This window comes from Daphnia pulicaria, chromosome 3 (genome assembly GCF_021234035.1).
Source record: "Daphnia pulicaria isolate SC F1-1A chromosome 3, SC_F0-13Bv2, whole genome shotgun sequence".
Taxonomy (NCBI): domain Eukaryota; kingdom Metazoa; phylum Arthropoda; class Branchiopoda; order Diplostraca; family Daphniidae; genus Daphnia; species Daphnia pulicaria.
In genome coordinates this window covers 3,362,770-3,389,767 of record NC_060915.1, presented here as the reverse complement: position 1 = coordinate 3,389,767, position 26,998 = coordinate 3,362,770, and the positions used below count along the sequence as shown (strand labels likewise).

The 26,998-nt window shown below is 40.7% G+C and overlaps 4 protein-coding genes and 1 long non-coding RNA gene across 5 annotated transcripts; 2 read left to right on the top strand and 3 right to left on the bottom strand.

Annotated features, from left to right (window-relative positions):
* Positions 1 to 4,332: 4,332 nt before the first annotated feature.
* LOC124328470 (aladin-like) lies at positions 4,333 to 5,110 on the top strand. The gene is made up of 4 exons (XM_046787241.1): positions 4,333 to 4,406; positions 4,482 to 4,635; positions 4,699 to 4,868; positions 4,942 to 5,110. The coding sequence occupies exons 2-4, from the start codon at positions 4,486 to 4,488 to the stop codon at positions 5,108 to 5,110; spliced, it is 489 nt and encodes a 162-aa protein (XP_046643197.1). The 5' UTR covers positions 4,333 to 4,406; positions 4,482 to 4,485.
* Positions 5,111 to 5,175: 65 nt separating this feature from the next.
* Positions 5,176 to 7,247, bottom strand: LOC124328468. Its single transcript, XM_046787240.1, has 3 exons — positions 6,052 to 7,247; positions 5,590 to 5,986; positions 5,176 to 5,521 (listed from the first exon to the last, which is right to left on the bottom strand). The coding sequence occupies exons 1-3, from the start codon at positions 6,095 to 6,097 to the stop codon at positions 5,176 to 5,178; spliced, it is 789 nt and encodes a 262-aa protein (XP_046643196.1). The 5' UTR covers positions 6,098 to 7,247.
* Positions 7,248 to 11,184: 3,937 nt separating this feature from the next.
* On the bottom strand, positions 11,185 to 13,575 carry LOC124328467 (afadin-like). Its single transcript, XM_046787239.1, is given in 5 exon segments — positions 11,185 to 11,459; positions 11,536 to 11,889; positions 12,577 to 12,844; positions 12,919 to 13,352; positions 13,440 to 13,575. Coding segments are annotated over 5 exon segments (1,467 nt in total).
* Positions 13,576 to 23,068: 9,493 nt separating this feature from the next.
* Positions 23,069 to 23,774, bottom strand: LOC124328466. The gene is made up of 2 exons (XM_046787238.1): positions 23,508 to 23,774; positions 23,069 to 23,443 (listed from the first exon to the last, which is right to left on the bottom strand). The coding sequence occupies exons 1-2, from the start codon at positions 23,694 to 23,696 to the stop codon at positions 23,069 to 23,071; spliced, it is 564 nt and encodes a 187-aa protein (XP_046643194.1). The 5' UTR covers positions 23,697 to 23,774.
* Positions 23,775 to 24,213: 439 nt separating this feature from the next.
* LOC124329410 lies at positions 24,214 to 25,070 on the top strand. Its single transcript, XR_006916789.1, has 5 exons — positions 24,214 to 24,270; positions 24,336 to 24,403; positions 24,465 to 24,589; positions 24,741 to 24,772; positions 24,840 to 25,070. It is a non-coding gene; the product is annotated as an uncharacterized LOC124329410 (long non-coding RNA).
* Positions 25,071 to 26,998: the final 1,928 nt, after the last annotated feature.

The following is a 26,998-nucleotide window of genomic DNA, read 5'->3' as shown; positions in this document are numbered from 1 at the left end:
TGTTTTTGCCAATCCATTAGATCCGCTACGGGGGGCGACGACGGCAGTCGGTGCCCGCGGAAGTAGCGGTTTCGCGACTCTTGCCGTTTCTAAATAGATTCACGAAAATGGTTCAAAAATTATTTCAGCTTTTGGCAGCGGAGATCCGCGTCGTGTAACTGAACTCATAGGGGCAGCTGTTGTCGCTCTCGAGTTTCTGCGACGTCGACATGTTTTATTTGAAAACTAGTACTCTTGTGCCAGGTGTAAGCTAACAGAACGGAAACACGTGGATTCGTGTTTTTAGTAAGCAATTTGGACTTTTACTATTCCCGTCGTTCGACAATACTTCGAAAATAATCCTATAGCTTATCCTAAATTAACAAACTAATTTTCACGGCTTCGCCGTTCTGATCCCGAAATTGATTTTCACGGCTTCGCCGTGATGATATCGAATGGGAATTGGTTAGGTTAGGTTAGGGTTGGGTTAGGCTAGATTAGGTTAGATTAGGTAAGGTTAGGTTAGGCAGTTATTTTTTTCATTTGCAGAATGGTCGATCTTAGAATTTTTGGAGTTTCTAGTTTTGTATTCAGAGTGATTTGTTTCTCATTCTCTATGAATCAGAAATAGGGGAGAGGAGGTCTAGTTGACAGGGTCACTTTTTGTGAATTTATTTGAATTTTTTGACCACACGTTTTGCAAATTGAATGAATGAATCAGATTCAGATTTCAATTCTCTATGAATTGATCGTATTTGTTTACAATGTTCATTTACACGAAATTGTTAAATTGAGAAAAACTGCAAAAAAAGTCTGCCAACTTGCCCAACCTACGGGATAAGTTGGCGTTGTTGTAAGCTAACGTAACGGAAACATAAGAATTTGGTGCGTAATTGATTTTCCAAGGCAACGTGGATTCGTGTTTTTCATAAGCGATTTGGACTTTTACCTTTCCCGTCGTTTACTTCGAAAATAAACCCATAACTTATACTAACCTAACCTTTTACCGATTTTCACGGCTCCGCCGTGCTGATTGCGAATTTGAATTTCACGGCTCCGCCGTGATGATCCCGAATAAGAATTCCACGGCTTCGCCGTGATGATACAGAATGTGAATTTCCCGGCTTCGCCGTGATGATCCTAAATTTTCTGTTCACGGCTTCGCCGTGATTGTTATTCTGGAGCTACTACACTTGGTAACCTAACCTAACCTAACCTAACTTAACCTAACCTAACCTTACCTAACATTACCTAACCTTACCTATCCTAACCAAAGTTAGTGGCAGTTATTTGTTTTTATTTATGGACTGGTCAATGTTGCAACTTTTGGCGCGGGCTCCACTCTTTAGCCGCGAGGATCTCCAGCACTCCTCTCGCGGCCGCGGGGGTGCCCCTCCGAGGCCCCCACCCTCGCGGGCTCGAGTCACGCTGGAGGTATCCTCGCGACATCCGTTCCATTTCCGCTTGTATCGGCTAAGTTAGTGGCAGTTAGTTTTTTTTTACAGAGTCGTCGATGTTGAAATTTTGGAATTGCTGAATATTTTTTAAGTTTAATCATAGTGATTGAATTATTTCCGCCCCCCCCATTTTACATCTTGCCCGTAAATTTTATCCGACTCCTTATACGTCTCCTTGTCATTCTCCTTTTGCCAGGTAAATTTCTTTTTACTTTAGACAGTCCTATAGAACCCTACGAAACAGGACTAATTTTATAAGCATTCAAAGCGGCCCTATTTCTCCGTCAAATAAACATATTACAATAGAAATAGAGCGGTTCAATTAATTCTATCACCGTGATCCTTTATATACTTTGCCTAGCTCAAACCAACATGAGTGAATTTCACACGTTGCCGTTTGGTTAATTATAAGTTAGTTGGCCGATTCCCGTATTTATTATTTCATGAACATATTTCTCTTGGTTTTAACCATGAAGTTCATTTTTTACAAATTCACTTCATAGCTGTCGTAAATTTTAAAAATTAACAAATTTCCGTGCTTGCTTGGCCATTTTTTTATATTTTTCTCCCCTGTTGACATCTTGCCAGTCAATCTCATCGTTGCCTTGTTAGTTTTCTTCTTGCTAGACCTTTTTCGTTTTTTGGTCACCTTTTTCATTTATTCATTTTAAGTTGCGAATATTTTTTAGTTACAATTGATTTGATTGATGTTTTATTTTGATTCAGAGTGATTTAAATTCCCCCCCCCCCTGTTGACATCTTGCCTGTCAAACTCATTGTCACCTTGTTGCCACTTGAGTTAATTTTCTTCTTGATAGGCTATTTCCGTTTTTTGATCACTTTTTTTCTTTTATTCGTTTTAAGTTGTACAGACTTTTTTATTTGCAATTTATTTTAATTGCGTGATATCTTGATTAGCCTGTTCATTTCTTGTCCGTAGTTTATTTATTACCCAATATTCGTTGCCTGCCCGTCGATTCGTCGCCTGATATTCTGTCTGCCCCTCGCTTAATATTAGTGTTAGAGCTATTCGTCTTTTCCCCGAAATTTTGGTCTGTGTTAGTCTCGGATGCGTAATCAAACAGTTTAATTTAAGACTGGTAGCTATTGTTGTCTTTTGATTAGTTACCCGTCACTCACGTTTTTCCGAGTAGCAATTGATTCAACTGCATTGTGTTTGACCATCAAATTCGTTTTCTTCTGTTTTTTTTCTTATACTTTAATTCTCCGGTTTTATTAATTTTAAGACTGGTATTGAATTGTTACTCGTTACTCACGTTTTTCCGAGTGGCAATTGAGTCAATTGCATTGTGTTTGACCGTGAATCAAATTGGTTTTCTTCTGTCTTTTATTTTTATTATTATCCGTTAATTCTAGGGTTTTCATTATTATTTATAGGTAACAATATTTTTCGCGATGAATTAGATATAGTAGCCATAGTATTTGACTCGACAAAGAAGACCCGCTTTTAAAAAATTTAAGCGATTTTCTTTCTCCTTGAAAACGGGCCAGCGGGCCTATCCTCCTTTTTAATTCTAAGTTCCATAAGAAACTTTGAATTAAATGCTGGTTTAATCTCAACAGTTTTCCTTGTGAGAAAAGCAATTTCACATTGTTCTATTTCTGCTACCCTTTACATACTTTGCCGTAGCTCCAACCGTGGTGAGTGAAATTCACATACTGCCGTCTCGTTATTTATATTTTAGTAAGCCAATTTTAGTCTTTATTATTTCTTGAACACATTTCCCTTAGCGTCAAATATGAAGTTCATTTTTTACAAACGTCATTTTCGCTTAACAGCTATCGTAGGTAAAAAAAAACGAACGAATTTCCGTGTTCCTTTCGTCACATTTTCTCCCCTATCTCGATCCCCCCTTCAGCGACTCAGCCTCCCCTCTTGCAACTCGAGGATTTTCCCTTGAGGGTAAAGAACCCAAAACAGGTAGCAACCACGGCGACCAATCAGCGCGTGAGCACACGGAAAACTCCTCCTCCCAAAACGCGTCTTGTATTATAGTATAGGATTTTATTTTATTATTTTTTTATTTATTTCCCTCCCTGAGTTTGGAGCCATCTCGTAAAATATTGGTGCTGTATTTATGCGTGGCGGCGTGAGTGGCGTGAGCCAACCAAGTTTTGGTCTGTTTCGACTCAAGTGCGCTCCTGCTGCTGCTGCTGCCTATCGCCGAAATCCAATCCATAATTATTTACAGTTCCCGCGCGGACAGGCCGGCCGGCCAGCCGCGATCTGCTGCGCTCCAGCATGTCACGATCGAATTGGCTGAGATGAAGAAACATCACACAACAACTCGATTACTCGACGCAGTGTAATGATTCGTGATGCGATTCCACGATTCCCGTATTCGAATCAGAGAAAAATATTTCAGAAAATCGGGTCAAATGTTGACGCGCCTCAGTCCTCCCGCCGACCTTTTTGATCTTTTTTTTTCTTATTTTTTTCCGTGTGGCTTTTTGAATTGCTGATTTGAAAGTCTCGACGGGGTGGCGGGAGGAACATTCTCACGCTATTTTGCCACTACTACAACTGCGAAATCATCTCTTAAAGTATACTACAAAAAAAATTTGAAAGAAATGTGCGTGGATGTGCGTTGGTAAAAATGACAGACGTGTCGACGCACACGCCTGTCGCTGTTTATTGCATCATAGACTTTTTTTGTAAAGCGTCGGCGGATATCTGCATTATTCATTTGGCTGCGTGATACAGCAGAGGAAAAGAGAGAAAAAATGTTAATTGAAATCTTGGATGGAGCCGCCGCTGGTGCTGAGGCGGACGTTAATGAAGCGTTCCGTGTGCTAACTAATAACTTGACGACGTCAACATCCCGCTTTTCATTTTCATCTTTAGCTGGCTCGTACATATGATACTGTACTCGTGTATACCGGTTCTACGTCCACTCCAGTTGTCGTCCGTAATTCATCACAGAAAGACATTTCATCTTTAGCTTGGAGGTATTTTTTATTCTTTATTTTACATAAATTGTGTATGAGGGTTTCTTCACTCGTTACACATTATATTCTTACTAGACCCATGTGTTCGGCTCAGTTAGCCGTTGGTTGCGCTTTGGGAGTGGCTCTTTGGACGATCGATCCAGCTTCATTAGGAACTCGACCGTCTGCCTCATGCTTAACTCATTTGCCTCATTCAACTTCTGTCAATACTGTTTCCTGGGATCCTCAGGTAAATTTTATTTCTTCATCGTTTATCATGCTAATTTATGCTATCCGAATCACGATGCTGTAGGGCAAATATTTGGCTTCCGGTAGCGCAAAAGATTCTTCCCTGTACATATGGAATGTCGAAAATCGTGAAGCGACCTTACTCCAGAAATTCCGTGGAGGAGGATACACTTTTCTGACTTGGAACCCAACAGGTTATCGTCTTTTAGCGGGCACACCAGGAAACGTATTCAAGTAGCCTAAGTACTGTCTATTTGATAGAATGTGAAACACACTCAAAATTTTTTACAAAAATGTCATCTTTCAGAATTTGGGAAACCAAAACATGGTCAGCCGAGATCTGGGATGTGATGGACGACGGTCATATTCAGGCAGCGGCATGGAGCCCGTGTGGAACGAAAGCTATTTTAGCAGATTCCGTCCACCCTTTAATTTATTGTGTGGATAAGGTAGGATCTACTGAATTTTTTATATAATATTATATGCCATTAAAAATTTTATTTTTTCAGAGCTCCTCAACAAAAGCCCCGACTGTGGTAGCTCAGCTACCACAGTCGGGGCTTTTGTTGTTGGATAGGAAGGAGTCTAAACTGTCATACGTTGAGTTCCATCTTGTTGGACAGGGAGTACAAAGAGCTACGCCTGGTAAGAGGCAAAGATTAAAACAGTTAAATAAGGCAAAAAAAGTTCTAGATAATGTTATATACTGACCAAAGGCTTCTTGGGACAGTTCAGCTGAAATAATGGAACGACCTATTTTATTCCATAGACTAGTCATTTTCCCCAGTGCTTTTCTTAGTGCTTGCTTCTTTGGAAGTGTTCTGTTGTCAAACTTAGATAAATCAATGTCTGTACTCGCAATTAAGTTCAGTGTGTGAGGGGCGCATCTATAAGAAAGCAAGGGTTAATTTTGTATGATGGTGCTACTGCTTTTATATAAAGAGTTGGGCCAAACCTTAAGTGCATTGGTAAAATTATCTCGGATTCCAAATCAATATTATTCAAAAGGTCATAAGTCGAGTCTTTTTGTTGATCACGATTAGCTGCCTCTTGTAATTCAGTCAATTCTTCATGATCGTCATGGTCTACCATCTGCTCAACTAAATTCTCTATAGTTGGGTCAAGTTCGTCGTCATTATCACTATTTCCATTATTTAGAACCTGTTGATACTGATAAAAAAGCATAAAGCGAAAGAAAGCAAAATGAAAAAAAAAACTCACAGCAAATTCTTTGAAAGCTTTAACAAAGTTTGATCCGTTATCTGTTACTACAGAATTGGCTTTAGCATGCAAGGCGAAATCTGTCGTAACACCATCTATCATTTCAGCTATTCTATCATACTTGTGATTTCCTATTGCAGTTATAAAAATATGAATATACAACGAAATAACATAACTAAATAATAATGAATGTTACCTTCAAAACGTTTACACGCTATCCCAGCTGATTTTCTTGTCAACATACCACTTTCGTCTTGTTTTATCCAATGAGCCGTAATGCCCAAAAAGCTTCACTTAAGCGAGCCCCAGACGTCAGCAGTCAAGCAAACCGAAGCGACCGATTGAAATTTAACCTTCAACTTTGTCTTAAACTCTAGATACGATTTTGCTACAATTTTTTTAAGAGTTTTAACACTACAGATATTTACTCGCGGGTCAATTTCTTTCAACATATTTCTGAAATACGTCGACTCAACTGTGGAAATAGGTCTAGCGTCGGCAACAATGTAATCAAAAATTCGCATCGTAATTCTTTCCTGCAATTCGTCTGGAAGTTTTTCTTTAATTTTTTTTTTTTTTCTGCAAGCACCGTTTTCTTTTTGGAAATAGTATCGGGATTGAGAGCAGCTGATATTTTTTCTTGCCCGTCATTGGCACGTAATTTTTTTGCACTTGGTTGGTTTGGCAAATAAGATGAATCTGGAGAGCGTACACGTTTTGACTTTTTCTTCATTGAAGTTATTTCCTTATACTTCTCAAGAACACTAGGATGTTGCTACAACATATAACAACTAATCAAAATGATAATCTTAAACAAATAAAGCATGCGTCTTACCTTAAGGTGTCGAACCCAATTTGACGGATTCCCAAAGTGGACATTGGATTTCCATCCACAACTTTTACAACTACCATGTACGTACTGTTGTTGTAACGCAGCTTTAGCTGCCTTACTCACTGCAATACTTGAATTAGGATCTACTGTGAACTGTTTAATGACTTCGTCACTAAATTTAAAAAAAGAAAATATTCCTGATTCAAACCAAGGCAACGATAAATTGTTGGGTGCTGCCATTGAAATTCTAGAAGTAACACAGGCAAACTTGTAGAGCTGTAGACAGCAGATGCAGAATTAAGTATGAGTTAGTGACAGTTCAGAAGCAGACAAAAAAATAGCACGTTGCCATATCGTGATATGTGCTCTGACTTTTACGTTAAAAGTCAAATTTAAAAGTCAAATACGTCAAAAGTCAACGTCAAAACGTAGTTTTTGAAAAACCTTAAGTCAAATGTCAACGTATACGTCAAAGTTCTAATTTTCTCGACTTAAGTCACGACTTAAGTCAAAAAAATACTTAAGTCAAGAAATGACGTTCCGATCACTGGGTAGCTGACTTCACAGAAACTCAGTCTCTAACAGAAGAAACTGAGAGGTATGGCTTTATATACTAACACAACTTAGCATTCACACTACCGATCGCTTCAAAGCAGATTCGGTGGTCTGGTACAAGATCTTGTGTGGGATCCCCGAGGAGAAAGATTGGCTGTCATTTTTCGAACTTCAGTGGCTCTATGTGGAGGGTGGCCCTAGGTGGAGTTTATGTGGCCCTATTCCGCACCCGATATTCGCCAACTTTGAGTTTATTTCCATGGTATTAATATTTACTTACAAAAATATTATTCGTATTTCAACACTCACTTTCATTTTAGTGGCGTGATGAAAGGAGAACTGACACTTGATGAAGTGGCAACTACGATTCAATTTAAACCTGATTTTGAAAACGGAGCCCTTCTAACTGTGGTAATATTATGTTTTTGCAACTCTTAATTTAAAAAAACACTCGAGTTAACTTTTTTTTTTACGTTCCTATTTGCAGGGTTGGTCCTCCGGTCGAATTCAACATGTGCCTTTCTCTTTTCTTCCTCAACACCTTGAGACCTAAATTTAACCATAATTTTCCCATATACATAAACAATCAAAAATGGAAATCGAAATTGTTGTTAATATCTGCAAATTTATTTTCAGGTGGTTAGGTTAGGTATTAGAACCACCAGTTTTAATTTAATCGGCTGTGGGTGATGCATAATTCTTTTTATTAGCTTAGGTTTTTTTTTATTGTCCTCCGTTTTCCTTCCTTTGGTTATTTTTTTCCTTTCTCTATAAATGAGATTGTGATGGAATTAGTTGTTCCTGTATTCCCCAACCTTGTGCTATTCCGTTTACCTACCCAAGTTTGTTTTCAATTAAATACATTCACCAAAAAATTTCAGATGATATTACTTGATTTCTACCTTTCACTCACTGATTAGAATTATCGATTCACATTTCATTTCACAGAAAATCTTGAAATTTATTTTTCTTGACTGCTCTTGATGTATCTTTATTTTATTTTTCATGTGATAATGCTTTATTGTATTCTTAATAAATTGTTCACGAATTCGTTAATACAATTTGAACGAGTATGGCCTGACAGGTCTATAGCACATCAAAATCATTAGCACCAAATGTGCAAAAAAAGTTATAAATCAAGAAGTGGCTTTCCTCGAGTCAGAACTTGATGAAAGAATTTCAAACATAGAATTTATCACTGTTTATTGCATATTTGATTTTGATCCTTGATCCAAGTAATTTATCATTTTATGTGAAATTCAAGTCAACTGAAGAGGTATGAAGATTGACAAAATGTTTGCTTAAAGAGAATTTACGACTGGGGTTCATTTTCTATTTATGTCCTAGTAGTCCTAAGTTGTTTGTCTTTATTTCTCTATTTATGCATGATCGGAGCACCTTCCCTGACAACCCATTAATATTTGATGAGATGAGAAGACGAGATCAGAAGACGTGGTGAAAAGAGAAGATGGGATGAGTCGAAATGGGAGTGATGAGTACGGGGGGCGATTTTTTTTTTTTAAGATATAAAGTAGACGAAGAAAAGAATAAAGAAACGATATGCGAAATACGGAGTTCTTCATGTAACAAACACACAAACATAAAAACCAACAGCCAATGAAGAAATTGCATCTAACGGTCTCGCTAAAACAAATGCAACAACTACAGGGTGATGTTGCGTTCATTGATCGAAGTCGGTAAATTGAATTCGATTGACTTTTTACCTCAGAAGGAGACCCAGATAAACTATTCTGTAATCACTTGAAAGCATTTCGGATAACGTTTCGCAACAAGTGGACAATCTTGCAACTATAATCCAAGTTGGTATAAAAAGAGCGCTTACTTGATTAAAAGACGAGTAGTCTTGACTGAACAGCTCTGTTAGAAATGACTCCAATCTTCTTCTCCTCACTGACGACAGGCGAAGTTGGAGGCGATGATTAAAACTTGCAGAGGTCGTTGGTTCCTTTTCCTGATGACAGCAGGAGTTTTTATGCCAGCCATAACAACAGCGAAGAGCAACAGCATATACCGCCACCACCAACTACTACAGGAAAGCCGAAAACTACAACCAAAATAATAACAACGATTAGGCCTGAAGTAAATACAATAGTATCAAGTAGATTCAAAAATAGTTTGAGATATTATCAGTTGAGCGGAAATTTGTTTTTGCATAAATTTTACCTGAATCAGTTGATTTTGATTTTATTTAACATAAGAATGTCCTTATTTCCTTGCAAGTCCGCATTTCGTCAGATGTTTTTACAGGGGTGGTGGTAAATGCTACTGCTTTGTGAAGGCGAATTCAGACGTTCCTTCACATTCTTTCTTATTTCAAGTGGGCTGGAATAAAAGAATTTTGCAGACGGTGAGATGACGTACTCTGCTCAGGATTGAAGATTATGAAGAGGATTATTCGATTTTTGGATACGGCAAATAAAATCCAGGTAAGGAATTACTGAACAATCAAATGGTAACATCATACTACTCTTTTAGTTATGTGCTCGAAAATCGAATGAATACTTTTTAGGACTATATTACTCGGACTACTGGACTTCGGGTAACTTTTCTAGAAAAGACAAGAGATGGGAATGGGCTTTCAGGCCCTACAAGCCAATGACGTACACCAACTGGAAAATGGGTGACCACAGCGAGGCCGCAAGTTGCGTTAGTCTACGTTTCCCTTACGGCGACTACTATCAATGGCACTGGGACAACTATCGCTGCAGTAAGACTGCCGGAGTAATCTGCGAGACAAATCCAAAACAGTAAATCGATTAAGGTGTAATCTGAGTTAATTTAATTTATACTATCAACAACTACTAAGTTCCTCCTTAATGTTCACTTTTCAATTTTAATTTAACTGGGAATAAAATCGTGGTTACCATAAATATCGACCTTTTTCGATTGGATGATGGAAATGTTGCTCGAGGCTCAGAAAATGCAAATGTCTTGCCCAAGTGACAGTCGGCGGCCAATTCGAGTCCCTGCCTCTCTGTACAGGCCTCCAAACGTCTCAGCCGTCGACTGAGGGCCAGGCCCCACTGGCGAGAGCAGAGATTGGCACCAGGGGGTGGCAGGAGATGATGCGAGGCGGAAGCGGGCAAACGAAGCGAATCCAGGCCGACGAGCCGATTGAAGAGGGCCGCGTTCAGGGCGTGAAACAGCTGGAAAAAGAGCTGAATGGTGAATGCAACAGGCCCATCGTTGACGAGAGGACCGACAAGACCTGGGCGGTGGCCGCTTCTTCTTCCGGCTGCTCCGGCTGCCCTTCGGCCACCTGTTGCGACGTAGGCTTCGACAGCATGGGCGGCATCGATTGGAGCAGCTTGGCCGTCAGGCAGACGCTGGCGTTCTGAAAGGCGATCTGAACGGCCTCGGCCAGCAAATCCTGTCCATCCAGCGAAAAGGCGCAAATGTGTTGATCCGATTTGAGAAAGTGGAGCAGCTCAGAGGCGTTGGCCATCCAAAAGGCGAGTGAGGGCGGGTCGGCGTTGCGCTCCCGGACGATGGCCTGCATCATGGCACCGACCCGACTCAGCGTTAGACGCTGGGCCCTTTCCATGGGATTCAATTCCGGCCGGAAGTGAGTCGAGGCTCGGTTGCGAGCCATCAGATACAGGGAATCGGGCTAGGGGCTAGTCTGAAGACGATTTGCCTCGTGTCTGTTGCGGAAAAGAAGAAAATTTAATCAAATAACTGACGTAAAATGACATGAAATTTCCCAGGACTTGCCTAAATTTGGAATGAGAGAGTAGAGAAAGGCATCCTCGACGTCTTCGGGCAGTTCCAGGACGGCCGGGAGAATGGGATCAGCTCCAGGAACGACAACGGTCTGGCGGTGGAGGGGGAGGAGCGACGATGGCTGCAACGGCAGCGGCAGCCGAAGCCGAGACCGACGGGATCAAATTACTGGCCGACGGTGTAGTGGAAACGGCCCTATTAGCACCGCCCGGTTGCCCAGTGAAGCGCTCGTAATTGAGTGCTGTCTAGGCGGCGGGAGTGCGGAACTCGCTGGCCGGATCGATGAAGCGAAATTGAATTGCCGAAGCGGATGACGCAGCCGTGCTGGAGCAAAGTTGTTTCGCATAGCCTCTGGCCATTGACGTAAGTCTCCGCTTGAGGGTTGCAGGGTGTCAACGTCACCATGCCTTCCGTGTGGGCGAGAACGCAGTGGCGTGGATGGATTCCGGGCCCGAAAAGTTGAATCGACGGAACTGGCGCAGAGAAAAAAAAAATTGTAATTCAATCAATCCAAGTTGCGGATGGAAAAAAAAGTTGAGTCAAACTCACCGGAAATGGGCGAGGAAGGATGCGGAGGTGCTGGTCGTTCTGATCCGACTTCCGTGACTGTGGGAGAAACGAAATGACGTCGTATCTGGTTGCCCTGTCTGACTTCTCTTCCGTCCGGATTCAATTCCACCAAGTAGGGCAGAGTGCGTTGCTTGGGATCCTGATCGGGCGACGCCAAATCACCTACGCCCGTCAATCGATGAACGGATCCGCTACCAGAGCCGCACGAATTGGCATTGTCGTTGCCTCCTCCGCCTTGACTTCCTCCACTTCCGCTGAGCTTCTTCTTGCGACGACGTGCAGTCTGCGAATTGCTGTCGGCCGGCCGCCTCCTGACGTGAAACATGACCGGACCTGTTGTGGACGAAAGAAACGAACATTGGCATCATGGCAACCCAACTGGACACACAAAAAGGACAAAGAAACAAAAGAGAGAAACGTCTGGGGTCGGTTTGTTTTGTCAAAATCTTAGTAGGATTTCGCGTTTGCAAGTAGAATTGTTGCGTGTTCGGTGACCAGCCGAAAACGACCACATGCCTATCATTTTGATTGCCGGAATTCTTTTTTCTTCTTCCACCACCAAGACGATTGAAAAGTGTCAAATTCCGGAGCAATTCAAGGGGAAACTGAAAAGAAAAATAGGATCGAGACAGACAGAGAGAGACGAGGCGGATGTGCCAGAAGCTGAGACACAACTGAGTGCCGTCCCGTCATGAGAGAGAGATCAGTCCCTCTCCCCGCCCGCTGCACATCAGTTTCTCTTTTCCTTGTCGCCGTCGTTGCTTAGCGACGCGCTTTGCCCTTTTCAAAAATAAGGACGTCCAACACGAACGCAGAGACTTAGTCTAGCGACTTGCGTGAGTGTCACCCATAGCAACCGAACAGAGTGCACGAACGAAGCAACACACACAAACCCGCCGATAAAAAAAGCAATTAAATTGACGACTACCCAAAAGCGATCGATCCCACCGCCGCCCCTCCCAGGAGGATCCTCCTCCTATTTTCTCTCTGTTCTCTGTGCTCTATTCTCAGTTGTGTTACCTGAGCCGGGCGTGTGGTTCATCAGAATGGAGAGAGGACACTCGTCGTCTTCCAAAATGTACTCGCTAGGTGGCTCGCTATTGTTGTTGCCCGTCTGCTGTTGATTCGGTGGCGATCTCGTCACCTGGACCAGGCAATAATTGGTCGGGTCCTCTCGGGTGAGCGCGTACTTGTCCAGCATCTCTCGCACCACGTAGGCCGCCGTCCCGCGGACAGACAATAAAAGCGTCTTGTAAGGCACGTCACGACACAAACTCTCCCCGTAGATCTACAATGATCAAATCGATTAATCAATCAATAACAACAATAAACAACATTTTGTGGGGAGGTCGAAAAATTTACATTGAGGGTCCCGCCAGTGTCGGGGCCGCCATCTTTTGAGCGAAAGAGCTGCAATTTGCGCTCCAGTTTCTGCTACTTCCGCCGACGCATCACCGCTTCCGGATTACTGATGGAGCGCGTGAAACTCGTTTCCGGCAGCTCCGTGTACAACTTCTCGGCCATTGTCCCGTTCTTGCTGCCATTCTCGCCGTCCTGGCCGCCACTTCCGTCGTTGTCTGAACTTTTCAACTTGCGCAGTTTGTTCTCCTTTTTGGCGTTGCGCTTCTCCCGCTTCGAGAGCTTGCAACGGAAGCTGGATTCTTCCGGTGGCTGCTGGGCGGGCAGAGTCGACTTCTCGTCGGCCCGTCTCAAGAGGAAACGGCCCTCGCGGTCGTCCTTGTGCCAATTCAGCTGGACCAGCAACGGTTTCTCGTCGACGCCCAGGCACCTCTCCTCTGCTTGGAAATAAAAAGAAAAAAAACATTTACATTTCGCCCTTGACGACAGTCGCAAATTCATTTCGGCCGTTAATAGTTTAATACCACCGTTGGGGTGGATCTCGTAGAGCGCGTATTCCGTCATGTACAGCATCTTCATGTCTGGTCTGAATTTCTCAATCAGAGTTTCAATCACTGCCTGCGTGGAGCCTGTAGAAGAAACTCTGGTGGGCCATTCCATGGTATTTCAATTTTTTTTGTCGCGGTACCTCACCGATTTTGATAAAAAAAATACTGTGTGTTGTAAGTCATGGTTACATAACACTGTGAAATTTTCAAATTTTTTGGATCAGTGGTTGAGCGTGAATTGTCGTTCCAAATTTCCGGTTTTTTGCGGAATCGTAGTGCGGAATTTTCACTAAAACGTAAATAAAACGACGGCGGATAGAGCAATTGAGATCGGACAAAAACCAAAAAAAAGGAGAAAAAAAATGAAATTTTTTGGTTTGTGTCCGAGTCTGATTAGTCATTAGCAAGGTTACGCAATCTTCACTTAAAGAAAAAAACTTTAATGGCTAATATCTCCATTCTCGAACGGCGAAGCTGATCGCGACTTGCGCCATTCGATAGCCCGTCTTTATGTTTATTTATCCTGTAACAATTTTCCTCCTTCCAATCTTCGTGTTTTAGTTATGAATTATTTAAATTTGTTCGTTTCCCCTATCTTTTAACACGGGGGCCATCGCACCTTACACTTCTCCCAGAGGGGGGCGCGCGCGTCGTTTACAGCTCCCCTATGTATAGAGATAGGGAAAACGAACAAATTTAAATAATTCATAACTAAAACACGAAGATTGGAAGGAGGGAAATTGTTACAGGATAAATAAACATAAAGACGGGCTATCGAATGGCGCAAGTCGCGATCAGCTTCGCCGTTCGAGAATGGAGATATTAGCCATTAAAGTTTTTTTCTTTAAATGAAGATTGCGTAACCTTGCTAATGACTAATCAGACTCGGACACAAACCAAAAAATTGCATTTTTTTTTCTCCTTTTTTTGGTTTTTGTCCGATCTCAATTGCTCTATCCGCCGCCGTTTTATTTACGTTTTAGTGAAAATTCCACACTACGATTCCGCAAAAAACCGGAAATTTGGAACGACAATTCACGCTCAACCACTGATCCAAAAAATTTAAAAATTTCACAGTGTTATGTAACCATGACTTACAACACACAGTATTTTTTTTATCAAAATCGGTGAGGTACCGCGACAAAAAAAATTGAAATACCATGGAATGGCCCTGGTGCACTTGGTGGCAATCTTCTGCCCTGCATCTTGGAAGTAGAAGCGCATCACACCGTGGAACTCAAATTCCTGCAAAGAGAAAGACACTGGTCAGAAAACGGGGAGGAATCAAGGAATCAAGACTGTGGCAAGTGCTGACCTCGTTTGATTAATAACTAATAAATAACGAACCAATTTACTGTCCACATTTGTAATCCATAATTTTTAATTTAAAAAAAGCAAACCCATTTACCAAGTCCATAGAAAAATTGTACCTGGTGCTATTGTGCTGACTGAACTAGATTTGAACATGTTTGGAACCGAAGCTTGATTTCTTTTCTGGGCCAAGGTCTTTAAGTGTTTGTGATTTTGCATGACCATTTCCAATCTCGGTCAATCAGCCTGAAGAGAGACACCTTCTTCCGAGACGATTCTTGTATCTGAGATTCAAGAAACGTTGTCTTTGCTTTATTGATCATGTTGTGCAGCTCTTGAAGTCCACGAAGCATAATCTCCTTGTCGATTGTCAACTTAGTCCACTTCCAGCGTCGCTCAGACCTCCGAACACACCTTCTAGAAGAATGGATCTCCTCACTATCCCATGGGTTGTCAGGACGAACAGTAAAGCATCTTCTTATAAGCGGAGCATGATCATCCAGGACACTAGACAAGGTGGCATTGTATACTATCACCGCTTCCTGGCAATCAGTCACCAGGCTGGCGAAAAGTGACGACCTCGATAAATCATTGCAGAAAGAGGCAAAATCAATAGACTTGAGCTTCCTAAACTGCACTGCCTTGACAGGACGCATTTGACGATGAGCTTTGGCATACCAATGAACTGCATAGTGATCAGTGATAAGATCGGACACATAGCATTAGACAAGAAGTTGTCAGCCGCACGCGATAAAACTAGATCGAGCACATGACCACCAACATGACTTGCTTCAGAGACGTGCTGCCGCAAATCAAAAGAACCGATAAGCGAAGTGAAGGACTGACTAAGAGAGGACAAACTGTCATCAACATGGATGTTAAAATCACCAACGATAAGTAGAAGACCCGGCGCAGGCACCAGTACTTCAAGCAAACTCGTAAATTCATCAATGAACTGACTTGGCTTCGATGAAGGAGGGCGATAAATTATGAGTAGGACAAAGCAAGTGGAGTTGATTGTCAGCGATGCTGCCAGGAACTCAAAAGAGGTAGCAGTATAGTCGAGATGAAGCAGGCGTATACGAATGGAATCACGACAGATAATTGCAACTCCTCCACCACGTCTGCCCACCCGTGGCTTCTGAAGTGATACATAGCCAGCTGGACATAATTCGCGTAGGATCTCATCACCCTCGTCCTCGCGGAGCCAGGACTCTGTAATAGCCAGCAAGTCAAGGTCATGAAAGATGATGTGGTGTTGTATGACAGACTTATTCCTCAGAATGGATCTCGCGTTAATCAGCAAGCAGTGCAGGAACTTCTTCTTCAATCTTGCTCTCCTTGCAGACTCGCCACAACGTCTACAACGCTTTGTTGGAGGGCGTAAAGCAATGCCCAACGACCGTATAGTAAATAACAAACATTGGGGCAAGAGAAGTCCAAGACTTAAACAAAAGAACCAGGAGACTAGAAACATCAAAACAACACGACAGAAACACAATTATCACAAAAAGTAAACGAAAACTAAGTATGTTGTCGGGAGCTCTGTAACGGTGCTGCCTCTTAGGGCGCTATCCAGCAGAAGACGTTCGATGATCTTGGAGCTTTTGTTATGTCTCTCGGCTTCTTGATGGAAGCCCAAGGAAAACATAAATATCAATCAACAAGATTGTCTATTACTCCCTATACATATATCTATTACAGAGTAGCTGATTCAGCCGTCCCATCATCGTCATCTCTGCTGCACAATTTATCGCTGACTATTATTGTGTGTCTCTTTTCTTTCACGACCTAGGATCAAATCGTGGATACAAACAAAAAACAACTCGAGTCTATTAACAAACGGACAAGGCAATCGACAAAAAAGGGAGAGACGTGGGAGGGGTTCTTGAGTTGATTAGGTTTTCCAAACGGAACGCACCAATGGACATTAACACACTCGACACGCTTTCGCTAGACAAATGAAAAAAGACACACGAGTTTTTACGATTGTATGCAGTAGTGAGCGGGAGAGTGGGTGGGTGCTGGTGCGGTAAGAGCGTGTCCTGCACAGTGAGAGAATCTCCCAACAAAAAAAGAAAAGCCCCCACATGTTCGACATACTAAACAGCCACCGACAGCCACAGGGACCCTCCGCTGACACAAAACCGCCAGGCAGAAGAAGAAGAAGAAGGAGCCTGGACAATTGATTTTTCCAGCCACTAGTAAAAGGTTTAATACTAACGACGCACTATATACATAATCTAGTGGCGCTAGAAATACGATAAAGCAGCAACAACATCCAATAAACTCGCCAACAAGAAACGGTGCAGAGAGAGAGAGCCAGGGGTCTTTAGCTGATTCTGCAACTGCTCGACTGACCAAATCCTCGACTAACAAGTCTAACAGCTTTGCCATCAGACACAAGCTCAGCCCTGAATACGTTACACACTGAGGGTCCACACTCACAAAAAAAAGTGTGTGTACGGTATTATTGGGTAGAGCAGCTCGTTATTTTCCCCCCGACAATTCGGATATACAAAAGTAGAAATCTCTACGTTACTACTAATGATCCAGTAACCCTATAGACCTTGAAGCGTAGACCCCACAACAACAAAAAAAGTTGAAAACCATTTCTGATTGACTGCGATTTTCTGTAGGCGCCAGTTTTTCAAACGTCATCGCAGCGTCAGCAACAATCTCTTGTGTAACACTGGCGATCGTGATTCTTTTTTTTTCTACAACACCCCGGCAGACGATTTCCATATAAAGCAATAAAATATCAATAAAACGAAAGCCGGAATGGATGGGGTGGTGCCGGCTGCGAACGGAAAAAGTGATACAAAGTTAAGTAGGAAAGCATAAAACGCACACTGCACTCCCCTCATTATATATGGCGAGGGTATAACAGGGAAAAAGAAAAAAAAAACAAGGATGGCGTAATAGTGCACAGGCAAAGTAAATAGAGAAAAAGCAAAGTTGGCGCCATTTGTTTCCAATAACTGCGCTCCCCTCCTGAAAGTTATATAGACTTTGATATGGGCCATTTGCCAACTCATTTCGAGCTGATTGAGAAGGCATGCAAATCAATGGGTAAATTATACACACACGCGCGTGGGGGGGTTGGCGCTGGATATATTTATTTAATTAATGCAAGACCCTGGGCTTTTTTTTATTTTATCTTCGTTATTGGCCAACGGGGAACAAGAGAAGAAGTAGAAAAAAGATGAACCCAAAACTTTCTTCTTTCGACCAACATTTTCAATTTTCCCCTCGTCCGAGTAGTATCACGTTCCCCTCTGTCCGTGCAGTCAGGCGGAAGTGATATCGGGTGTTGGATAGCAATCAGGGGAGCTAAGAAGCAGAAAAGATCAGTAGAGCCTCGAATCCGTCAAAAACGGATCGACAGCTGTCGGAGAGACGACCGCCGTTTTCCACAGCAGAAACAGCTTCTTTTTCCCTCCGACGGAGGATCGGCCGCGTGGACCAAATGGCTTTCATTAGTGCCCAGCATTTACCACCCTCCTCCGGATTGACATGTCTTCACCTCATGTAAGCAGCTAACCTGAGTAACCTCCATCACCCCAACTAACGCCTTTTCTTTTTCTTCTTCTTCTTCATTTCAATTTCTTTCAATAACAATATTATACCAAGAAAAAGCTGCGCCTCTGCACCACTCAAATTCGATTTTGGCGAATTATTCAATCCTCCGCGGAGCTTTTTGGGTGGATCTTTTTTTTTCCCAGACTGCTTTTTATTCATAGGATTTGAGCCCTTCTAATCTGATTCCGTTTCTTCTTATTTTGTCAAGGGTTCGCTGCAGCCCAGCAGCCAGCAGCAAGAGTGTTATTGTTTTTCGCGCTGCTTTTATCGTTCCGGGTTTATATACCGCCGGATATGTATTTGTTTCTTTACCCTTTTCTCTTTCTCTCTCTGCGTTTTCACGATCCATTCCGGGAAAAGACGAAAACCGTCGCACCCCATAGAGATAATTCCGGAAACAGCTGGGCAAATAATAAATAAAAGTATAAGTTGGGCTGCTGCTGCTGCTGCTGCTGCGCTCCTTGAAGAAAAAAAGTTTCAGGGGCATTTTACTACGGGCTGCTTTTTTATTCTCAAGTCTTATACAAATTTATCGAGAAGAGACAGGCGAAAGCGTTGGCTCCTTTCACTCGGATATGTACAACAAAGGAGAGTTGTAGTAGTAGTAGTTGAGAAAATAAATGTCTCTCTGACTGGATTGTGAAAAAGAAAAAAAGAGGCTTTACTTCGGACCGGAATTAGATGCAAGACCACGGACCAGAAGATTTTTGGTTATTTTACATTTCCGTTTTTCCTTACCAAGATGGACCTCTGCATACGTGCGTGTTCCAATAAACATGGAAACCATATAAAAAAAAGCCCCCAAGAATAACATTTTGTCGGCCAACGGGAAAATCAATCCGCAGGTAAAATCTATCTTCGACGAACTCTAGCATCTGTCTGGAAATGGCCATTTCAATTGGGAGAGAAAACAAAAAAGAGAGAACCTATGCTTCGACATTTATTACTTTGACGCATTGACGTAGAATGTCTTTTATGTATATAGTCCAGGAAGAAGACGTTAGGAGGGGAGTGACACGATTAGTCCCTCCTTAAACTCCATTTTTATTAACTGCTGATTGAATTCTTCCCTCTTCTTTTCTGTTGTTTGGACTCTCAATTGGTAAATCCATTTGAATTGTCCCCCTCTCTCGTAGAGAGGTGGCACGTGCCTCGCCTAAGAAATCAGCCGTATTCTTGATGTTATTATTACAGCTGGGCCCTTTATAACACTAATGTGGCAGCAGTCAGCCGACGTCCAGTTTTCCTCTCTTTAAGCTTTTTTTTCAAAGATAATGCCATAACACACAGAGCAGGAAGAAAAAAAATGGAAGGTGGAAGAAGTAGAGAGGGAGTTTAATGAAGCGAAGAACGTCAGTGACAGTCCAGACATCATCGGATGATCATTCATTGCCAACCGGCCGACTTTGCCCGTTCGTTTAATATACACAAGGATAGGAAACCTTCACTTTTTTCCTTTTCTGCTGGCTTGTGACTGGCACGTGGAACCCCTGAACAAAAGCGACAACGAGTACGACATCGCCCCCCTCTACTCCATAACCAACACCTTTTCTTCTTAGCTCAGTGGCGCGTCTCTCTTTACGCGTTCCTGATGGCGTCGCTGGCGTCGGCTTGCGTGACATAATGGAACCCCCCCCCCCAGCCGGCCTTAGTGATCCCCCCCCCGTTTCCATCTCGTTATTCTGCAAAAACACCAGCCCTCCTCACTCTCCCCCTTACATTTCATACAATATTTGAAGGCACAGTATACTCTCGTATACAATAAAAGCGGCCCATTAATATTCATCGTGCTCATTTGCTGTGTGTGTGTGTGTTTGCGGTGCAGACAACAAGGCGCGGTGTCGCAATATTGGATTTTTAATTATTTGTTTGTACCGCGGAAAATTCATTCGTCATCTATCGTTGGGCTAAAGCCAAAAAAGTTCAGATAATAATAAACCATCCGACTTTTCATGACCATGATCCGCACCGCAGCAGCTGAATGCGATCTGAATGAGATTAGATCAAGTCGATTGAAAATAGAAAAAGTGGCAAACAACATTTCACCCGCGAAATGATAAACACAAACAAATTGGATTCAAAAGAATCTTCCAATGAAAAGAAGCGTTGAGGGGGAAACTAACTAGATGATGGAATACATTCTCCTGAAAAAAATAATCTCTTCCAAGTTAAAACTGGCTTAGGATAGGTTTCTCGTTGTCAACTTTTTTACCCCAGGTCTTTGAATCCAATGACGTTATTCCCGTTCAGTTGCGTAAACATTCGAGTTCATTCAACCAAACACCACACTTTTGCGTCTACACTCTAAATCCGGAGGTAGGGGAGAGTGGGGCGATCTGGCGTTCGGGTCGGTAGGCTCAATTGATTTCTTGATGAGTTAGAATTGCAATAAAATATTCAAAAAATCAGGAGATGTAGATGTTACTAATGCGCATCTTAAAACAAAATTTCATGGTAGTACGACGAACGGTTGAGGAATGAAAGGTAAAATAAATTTTTCGTCTTAAAATTGGGTCGTGATTTTCGAATCAAGTATCGGCTTTCCCGATTACTTTGAAATTATAAAAAAATATGGAAAATACTCTACGTTATCTCCTTTTTAAGCCTGTTTAGTTTGTTTTATATTTACAATAGTTTAAATAAGAGATATTCAATAATATACTAAGACCCCTTTGTTGGGGGCGCATCGGCCACAGAGCGTCGGGGCTTTTTGGCTTACATAAAATTGCATATGAAAGCAGTAAAATTATTTGTGTTCGACTTTTTTCGTGTTTTTAGTCAACTATCATACTTATTTAAGCTTTTTCATTGATATTCCGTTGGTGGGTTGCATTATTGGTTTATTTTTTAAATTTTAAGTTTCTACTGTTAGTCAACGGTTTTTCCGTAAGAAATACAGGGGCCGAAACACCCTGGCGGTGTGAGCAAGTGACCCCGTATTTTGGGCGGGTTTGCTCTTTTTTTTTTTTTTTAAATCGGCAATAACCTAGTCTTAATTTATTTAGATCGGATTGAAAAAATCACCATTTAAAGCAGGAAGAATTTTCTATCTTTTAAGATTTAGTGGATCTAGATACGTTGGAAAATAAGGGAATGGGAGCTAAGAGAAAAAAAAGTGAGCCAGTCGCCCCACTCTCCCCTATTTACTTAGGCCAACTAAGGAAGTAACGGTTTACTAAGTAAACAATAAGTAACGAATTTTAATTACTTAGCTAAGTAATAATAGTTACTGCATAAGTAAAATATATACTCTTAGGTAAATATGTTATATACTTAAAGACAAGTAAAGAATCGTTACTTAAATTTCAGGAATAAGTACAGAAAGCCAACTTATTTTTGGAATAAGTACAGAACAACATGTCCTCTCCAACTTAAGACAAGCCTTTGTCTGAAACTTTTTCATGTAACAGACAAAGACATGTCTTAAGTTTTCCTTATTTTTATTACATTGCCTCCATATATTTGTTATACATTTATTTTATCCCTTTTCAATTCACAGCATAAACGTCCAAACGTTTATATTCCCTTTCATAATTTTCTAAAAAAATTTCTGTTTTAATGGTATGGGTGACATAAACAATTTCAGACAAAGACATGTCTTAAGTTTTCCTTATTTTTATTACATTGCCTCCTTCTCAAGCACATCTAAAGATAAAATTAAAAATATTTGTACTTAAGACATAGCTAGTCACAAACTGAAAAAAAAACTTTAAGGGATAGCTCCATAAAACATATTAAAGAAACGAAACTGTTGGGATTTGTTTTCATTGAATATGTACTATTTTTATGTGAAATAAAATTGAATACGACTAGAATCATTTTCATTTGTTCAGCTGTATTCCTTAATCGCTGCTAGAATACACGTCAGAAGTTTTAAGTTTGTTCTTTTTTGTTATAGGAGAAATTTGAGAACTAGCTTTGTCTTCAGTTTTTGTTCCGGTTCTTCTACCTTTGCCTCTGGATGATGGTGGCAATTTTTCAGTTTTTGTTCCGGTTCTTCTACCTTTGCCTCTGGATGATGGTGGCAATTTTTCAACAATCACTTGACATTCCATTGACAATTTTTTGTCAATGGATGGTGATGCAGGTTTCAATGTAAAATACCCAGATGATTCGTTGTCATCTGAAAGGACAAGCTGAAAATTTGTCGTCACAGGAGGTGATGATGAAGTAGAAGGTGTGGCCATGAGAGGAAAGGGATGATTGGATGGGGGAGGAGACATTGACGGAGAACGAGCAGGAGGGGATCCTGGATGCTGTTCTAAGGAGTCTTCCACTCTTGCCTCTCCATTTCCTGTCCCTTTTATTTCACCTTTTTTCTTTCCTTTTCCTTTTATTTCTCGAGACAACCTTTTTTTTCCTTCTTCCTCTTCTTTTCTATTGAATTAAAACCAAACATTAGTTTCGGTATCAACCTCAGCGAGAGAAAAAAAATTTGAATACTTTTATCAACATCGCTTTCGTCTGATCGCCCGCCATCCTCTCCTAGATTACAGTCTTCTTCTGTTTCACTTGTAGGTTTCTTTTTATTCAAAACTTTGTCCGTTTTTCCCTTTTTCATATTTCCTAAACAAAATGGTTGAAATATTTAGTGTTGGAACCGATGACAGAATCAAAAGAAATAAATAATTGTCATGTACCTATTTTGTTCTTTTTACTTTTTCTTGAGAGCCACACTTCCTCTTTTTTACAAAGTTTGATCCTTATTCCTGTTAAAAATAAATGTCAAATAGATGAAGTACATTTAATTTTATAGATCTTCCTTGAACCTTGTCCCAGTGACGTTCCCATAAATGTTGAGTGAGCGTACCATCTTCCTCTTTGCAGTAGTCAATACCACCTTCGCTTGCCAAAATAAACTTGGTGTGCTGTGTTCCATTAGGAAGTCTGGCCAAAAGGAGCATTGAAGCATTATACTTTGTTGCTGCTTCGGTTATCTTGCTATTAATGTTCTCAATCAAGTGGGATTTAGCTCTATCCATGTTATTTTGTTCCCTCTCCGTTAGACCATTCCAGTAGTTTTGGTACTCTAGAACATCCCATGGCTCGTTCCTGGTTTCCTTCTCCTTGGCACCTTTGAAAACTTCCTGCGACAGAAAAATGTGTAAAGAAGGTTGTGTAAAACCCTGATATTATTGACTTTAGACTTACTTTGAAAGCTGTTAATCTCTTTTTAGTTTCTTCCTTTTTTTTCTTAATTGTTCTTCCTTGCAAATTTTTAAGTTTCTGAATCTCTTTCTTCCTTTGTGCCTTGGCTTTTTTCAATCTTTTGCCTGCAACGTCATTTTCTACGCTCTCATTGAAATCAGAATTAAAATCAGATTCAGAAGACATTTTCATCCAAGTATCAGTTTGTGGTCGTATAAATGAAATCGTATAAATGAAATATTGTATCTGGTATGTCTGGTATCGTATCAGTTCAAAAGCAAAATGTGACTGAACAGCGAATGATAAACAGCTGAGTTAGCTGACACCTGGTGGCATTTTAACGCAGTTGCAAATCACAATAAAAAATTGGATAATATTGATTTATTGGAGTATTTCAAAATAATTATCCTTATTCTACGTTATTTTTAGAATTTAAAGTCAATATTTATAAAGTTTTTCCCCTCTTTTTTATATTCGCCAAGAATAACGGCAACACCTTCCCTACCCATAACCCTACATGGCCTATTGGCCGACTGGCCTTGTCAGTGTGAAGTGTTTCCCTTTATTACTCTATTTCAAAGCTAGTGAGATTTCATTGTGAACCATATTTTGGTGCCACAATCATAAAGGCGAGGTTTTGGTCTGCTTCTTTTCAAATATTTCACCCTTTTACTGTTATGATTTTATAGATTCTCTTTTCTCTGTTAACAGATTCAGGATATAGCCACCTCAATCTTTCTGTTTCCTCTTTCAGCCCACAAATCAGGTAAAAGAAGATATATTTCAATTTACCTAAAGTTATTACAAAAAATGGTTTCATTTCACTCTTAGGTTGTACTTTACTGGCCAATACTTGCATCTGGATAGATGTAGGATTGTTCTGATCATCTCGATTTGAGGTTGTGTGTCCCGTTGACATGTGTTTTAAGTTACAATACTCTTACCTATTTTATGATACAGGGTTTTGACTGAAAAACATCAGGTGCTTGCGGTGAAATGTTGATGCGAGGAAATGCAAAACTCACCTTTATCTGGGCACCTCTGATAGTTCCCGTACTTTGATGTAAAGAATCACCAAACTTTTGGTAAATATCTTAAGCTTAAAAACCTTGTGAGAATTTTGTAATTCTAAGATGTGACAACAGGCTAATAGCTTGTAAAACTATAAGTAAGCACATTCGAAATTTGTTAGATGGTTGTGAATGTTTGTTACTTAAAGGTTTACTTTTTTAACAGTATCTGCAAGAAGCTTTCTAAAACTCTTGATGGTAATAAAGTATTTTTGAGCATTGAATTAATTAATCCATTTAACATAAACTTGTGTTTTACTTATAGTCAGTCTATAGTATTTGGTGATAGCAGCATATAGGACTGCGAAGCAGCAGTCATGATCATTGTCAGTTTAAAAGAGTACTTAACAAGACGGACGAGAAAACCGACATCATTTCATATATATCGTACCTTATGTGCATTTAACCGCCTGTCTGTCTGTTTCCACTGGCTGTGAACAAATGCCGAAATTCAATAAATGTTGTGTGGGTCACTACTCTCATTAATTTCACGGAACATTTTTCGTATACTGGATTTTTTTCTAATTCATTGGTAGCAGCCGAATGAAGCTGGAGATGGGCTACAATAAATAGTCAAGCGTCACTAAAATTGGGGTGTACTAAAACCGGTTCAAATATTAGAACTTTGGGTATTCCATTGGAATCAAAAACGGTTCTATTAGTACTGAAAATAAGTGTAAGTTAAACGGGTCTAGTATTTTTAATTGCATTAGTGCTGCTGTGACTTTACGATGCGAAAGTTTAAATTGCAGTTTGAATTTTTAACGACTCCAGGGAGAGCGAGTGCCATCCTTTATTATGAGAAGAAAATAAAACAAAAACGCAGATTACAAAGAATGTTATATGGATGGATATGAATGGATATAACTTTTCACTTTTCAGAACAGTTTTAAAATTAAGATGAATTTAATAAAAATCCAGATACAAAATGAATACTTGGGGAAAACCACCGTATGTAGAGCCACTTCTAGGGACTATATTAGCACATAAGACGAATTAAATTAATACAAATCTTATAAAATCGCTGATGATGAGTTGAAATAAAAAGAAAAGAGGCCAGTTTTGTAGATAATATAATTCTACACAAAATACGTGAAAGTTAAAGTTATACATTGATTTTAGCGTTTCGAAAAACGGAATGAAAAACTCTTTTTCGGGAATAGACTCGACTCATATCATACATGGACTAGACGGAAAAACTATTGAGAAATAATTTATCTTTGTGGGTTTGCAAATGCGGTTTTGAACGGATTGTTTTCATTTTCACATATTTTGTGTCTAAAAAATGCTCGACAAAACTAATTTCTTTTCTTTTTATTATATCAACTCAGCGGTGATTTTATAATTTTTTTTAAAACTTAAATCTAATTAAGGGCAATTTAGGGCCAATTTTCGGCTGAAAGAAATATCACTAATATTTCACCGTTAAGTTACGGACTGGGCAGACTGCCCCTTTTCGACGACACCCTGAATGTAGTCTGATTTGTCGACGGTCGGACGGTCAGACGTGTCCCGTCTGATCAGCGGCCCGTCATTGGCGGCTTTTCATATTTGCGGCTGCCTTCGCTGCTCAGTAAATAAATTGAAGGTGGCCCACTTTCAACACCGGCAGCGGTCCGAGCTGGAGTAGCCGCTGATGGCCAGCGTCGCCGAGGTGAAACATTTAAAAAACTTTTGGCCTTGGAACGCAAGGTGGGTTATGCATCTTAAATATATTGAGCAGCGAGGGAATGCGGCTAAAAAGGAACGACGGCCGTTGATTAGCTATAGGTTACTCTGGGTGTCGTCGACCAGGGGTAGTTCAGCTAGCTCGGAATTAAACGGAGAAATATGAGCGCAATAATTTTAAGCCAAAAATGTGCGAGAAGCGCGCCCGCTTATGATGCTCATTTTTGGCTATTAGCCTTGAGATCTATCACCAAATTTTTTACTTAATATTTCTCGTACTAATTATTTACTTTAGCCGATTAAACTTACTTTGTAAATTTTGTACAATAAACTAAATTACGCAAAATTTAGCGCATCGCGCTACAGTTAATCATTAGTGCCAAGCGCGCAAGATCTAGCTCAAAATATTCAATTGATTTTTTCGAGGATTTTTTCAAGTAGTGAGCTGCCAAAAACAGCGCAAAAATAGCAGACGGACCTGCGATAAGCGCTGAAATTATGAGCGGGTAAACGCAACTCGTTCTACCAGTCGCCACAATCGTTATTTAACTTGTTCCGTTAAAATGGTCGCGGTAGGAAAGCCGTCAACGAATGGTCGCTGATCAGCTGGAAAAATTCAGTCTACTCTAGGTGTCGTCGACAAGGGACAGTCTGGCAAGTCCGGAATATTAGCCAATAATTTTAAATAAAATATTTTCGAGAATTTCGCCCATTTCATTTAATTTAATGTGGTGCGCGTTAAGTAGAAATTTTTAT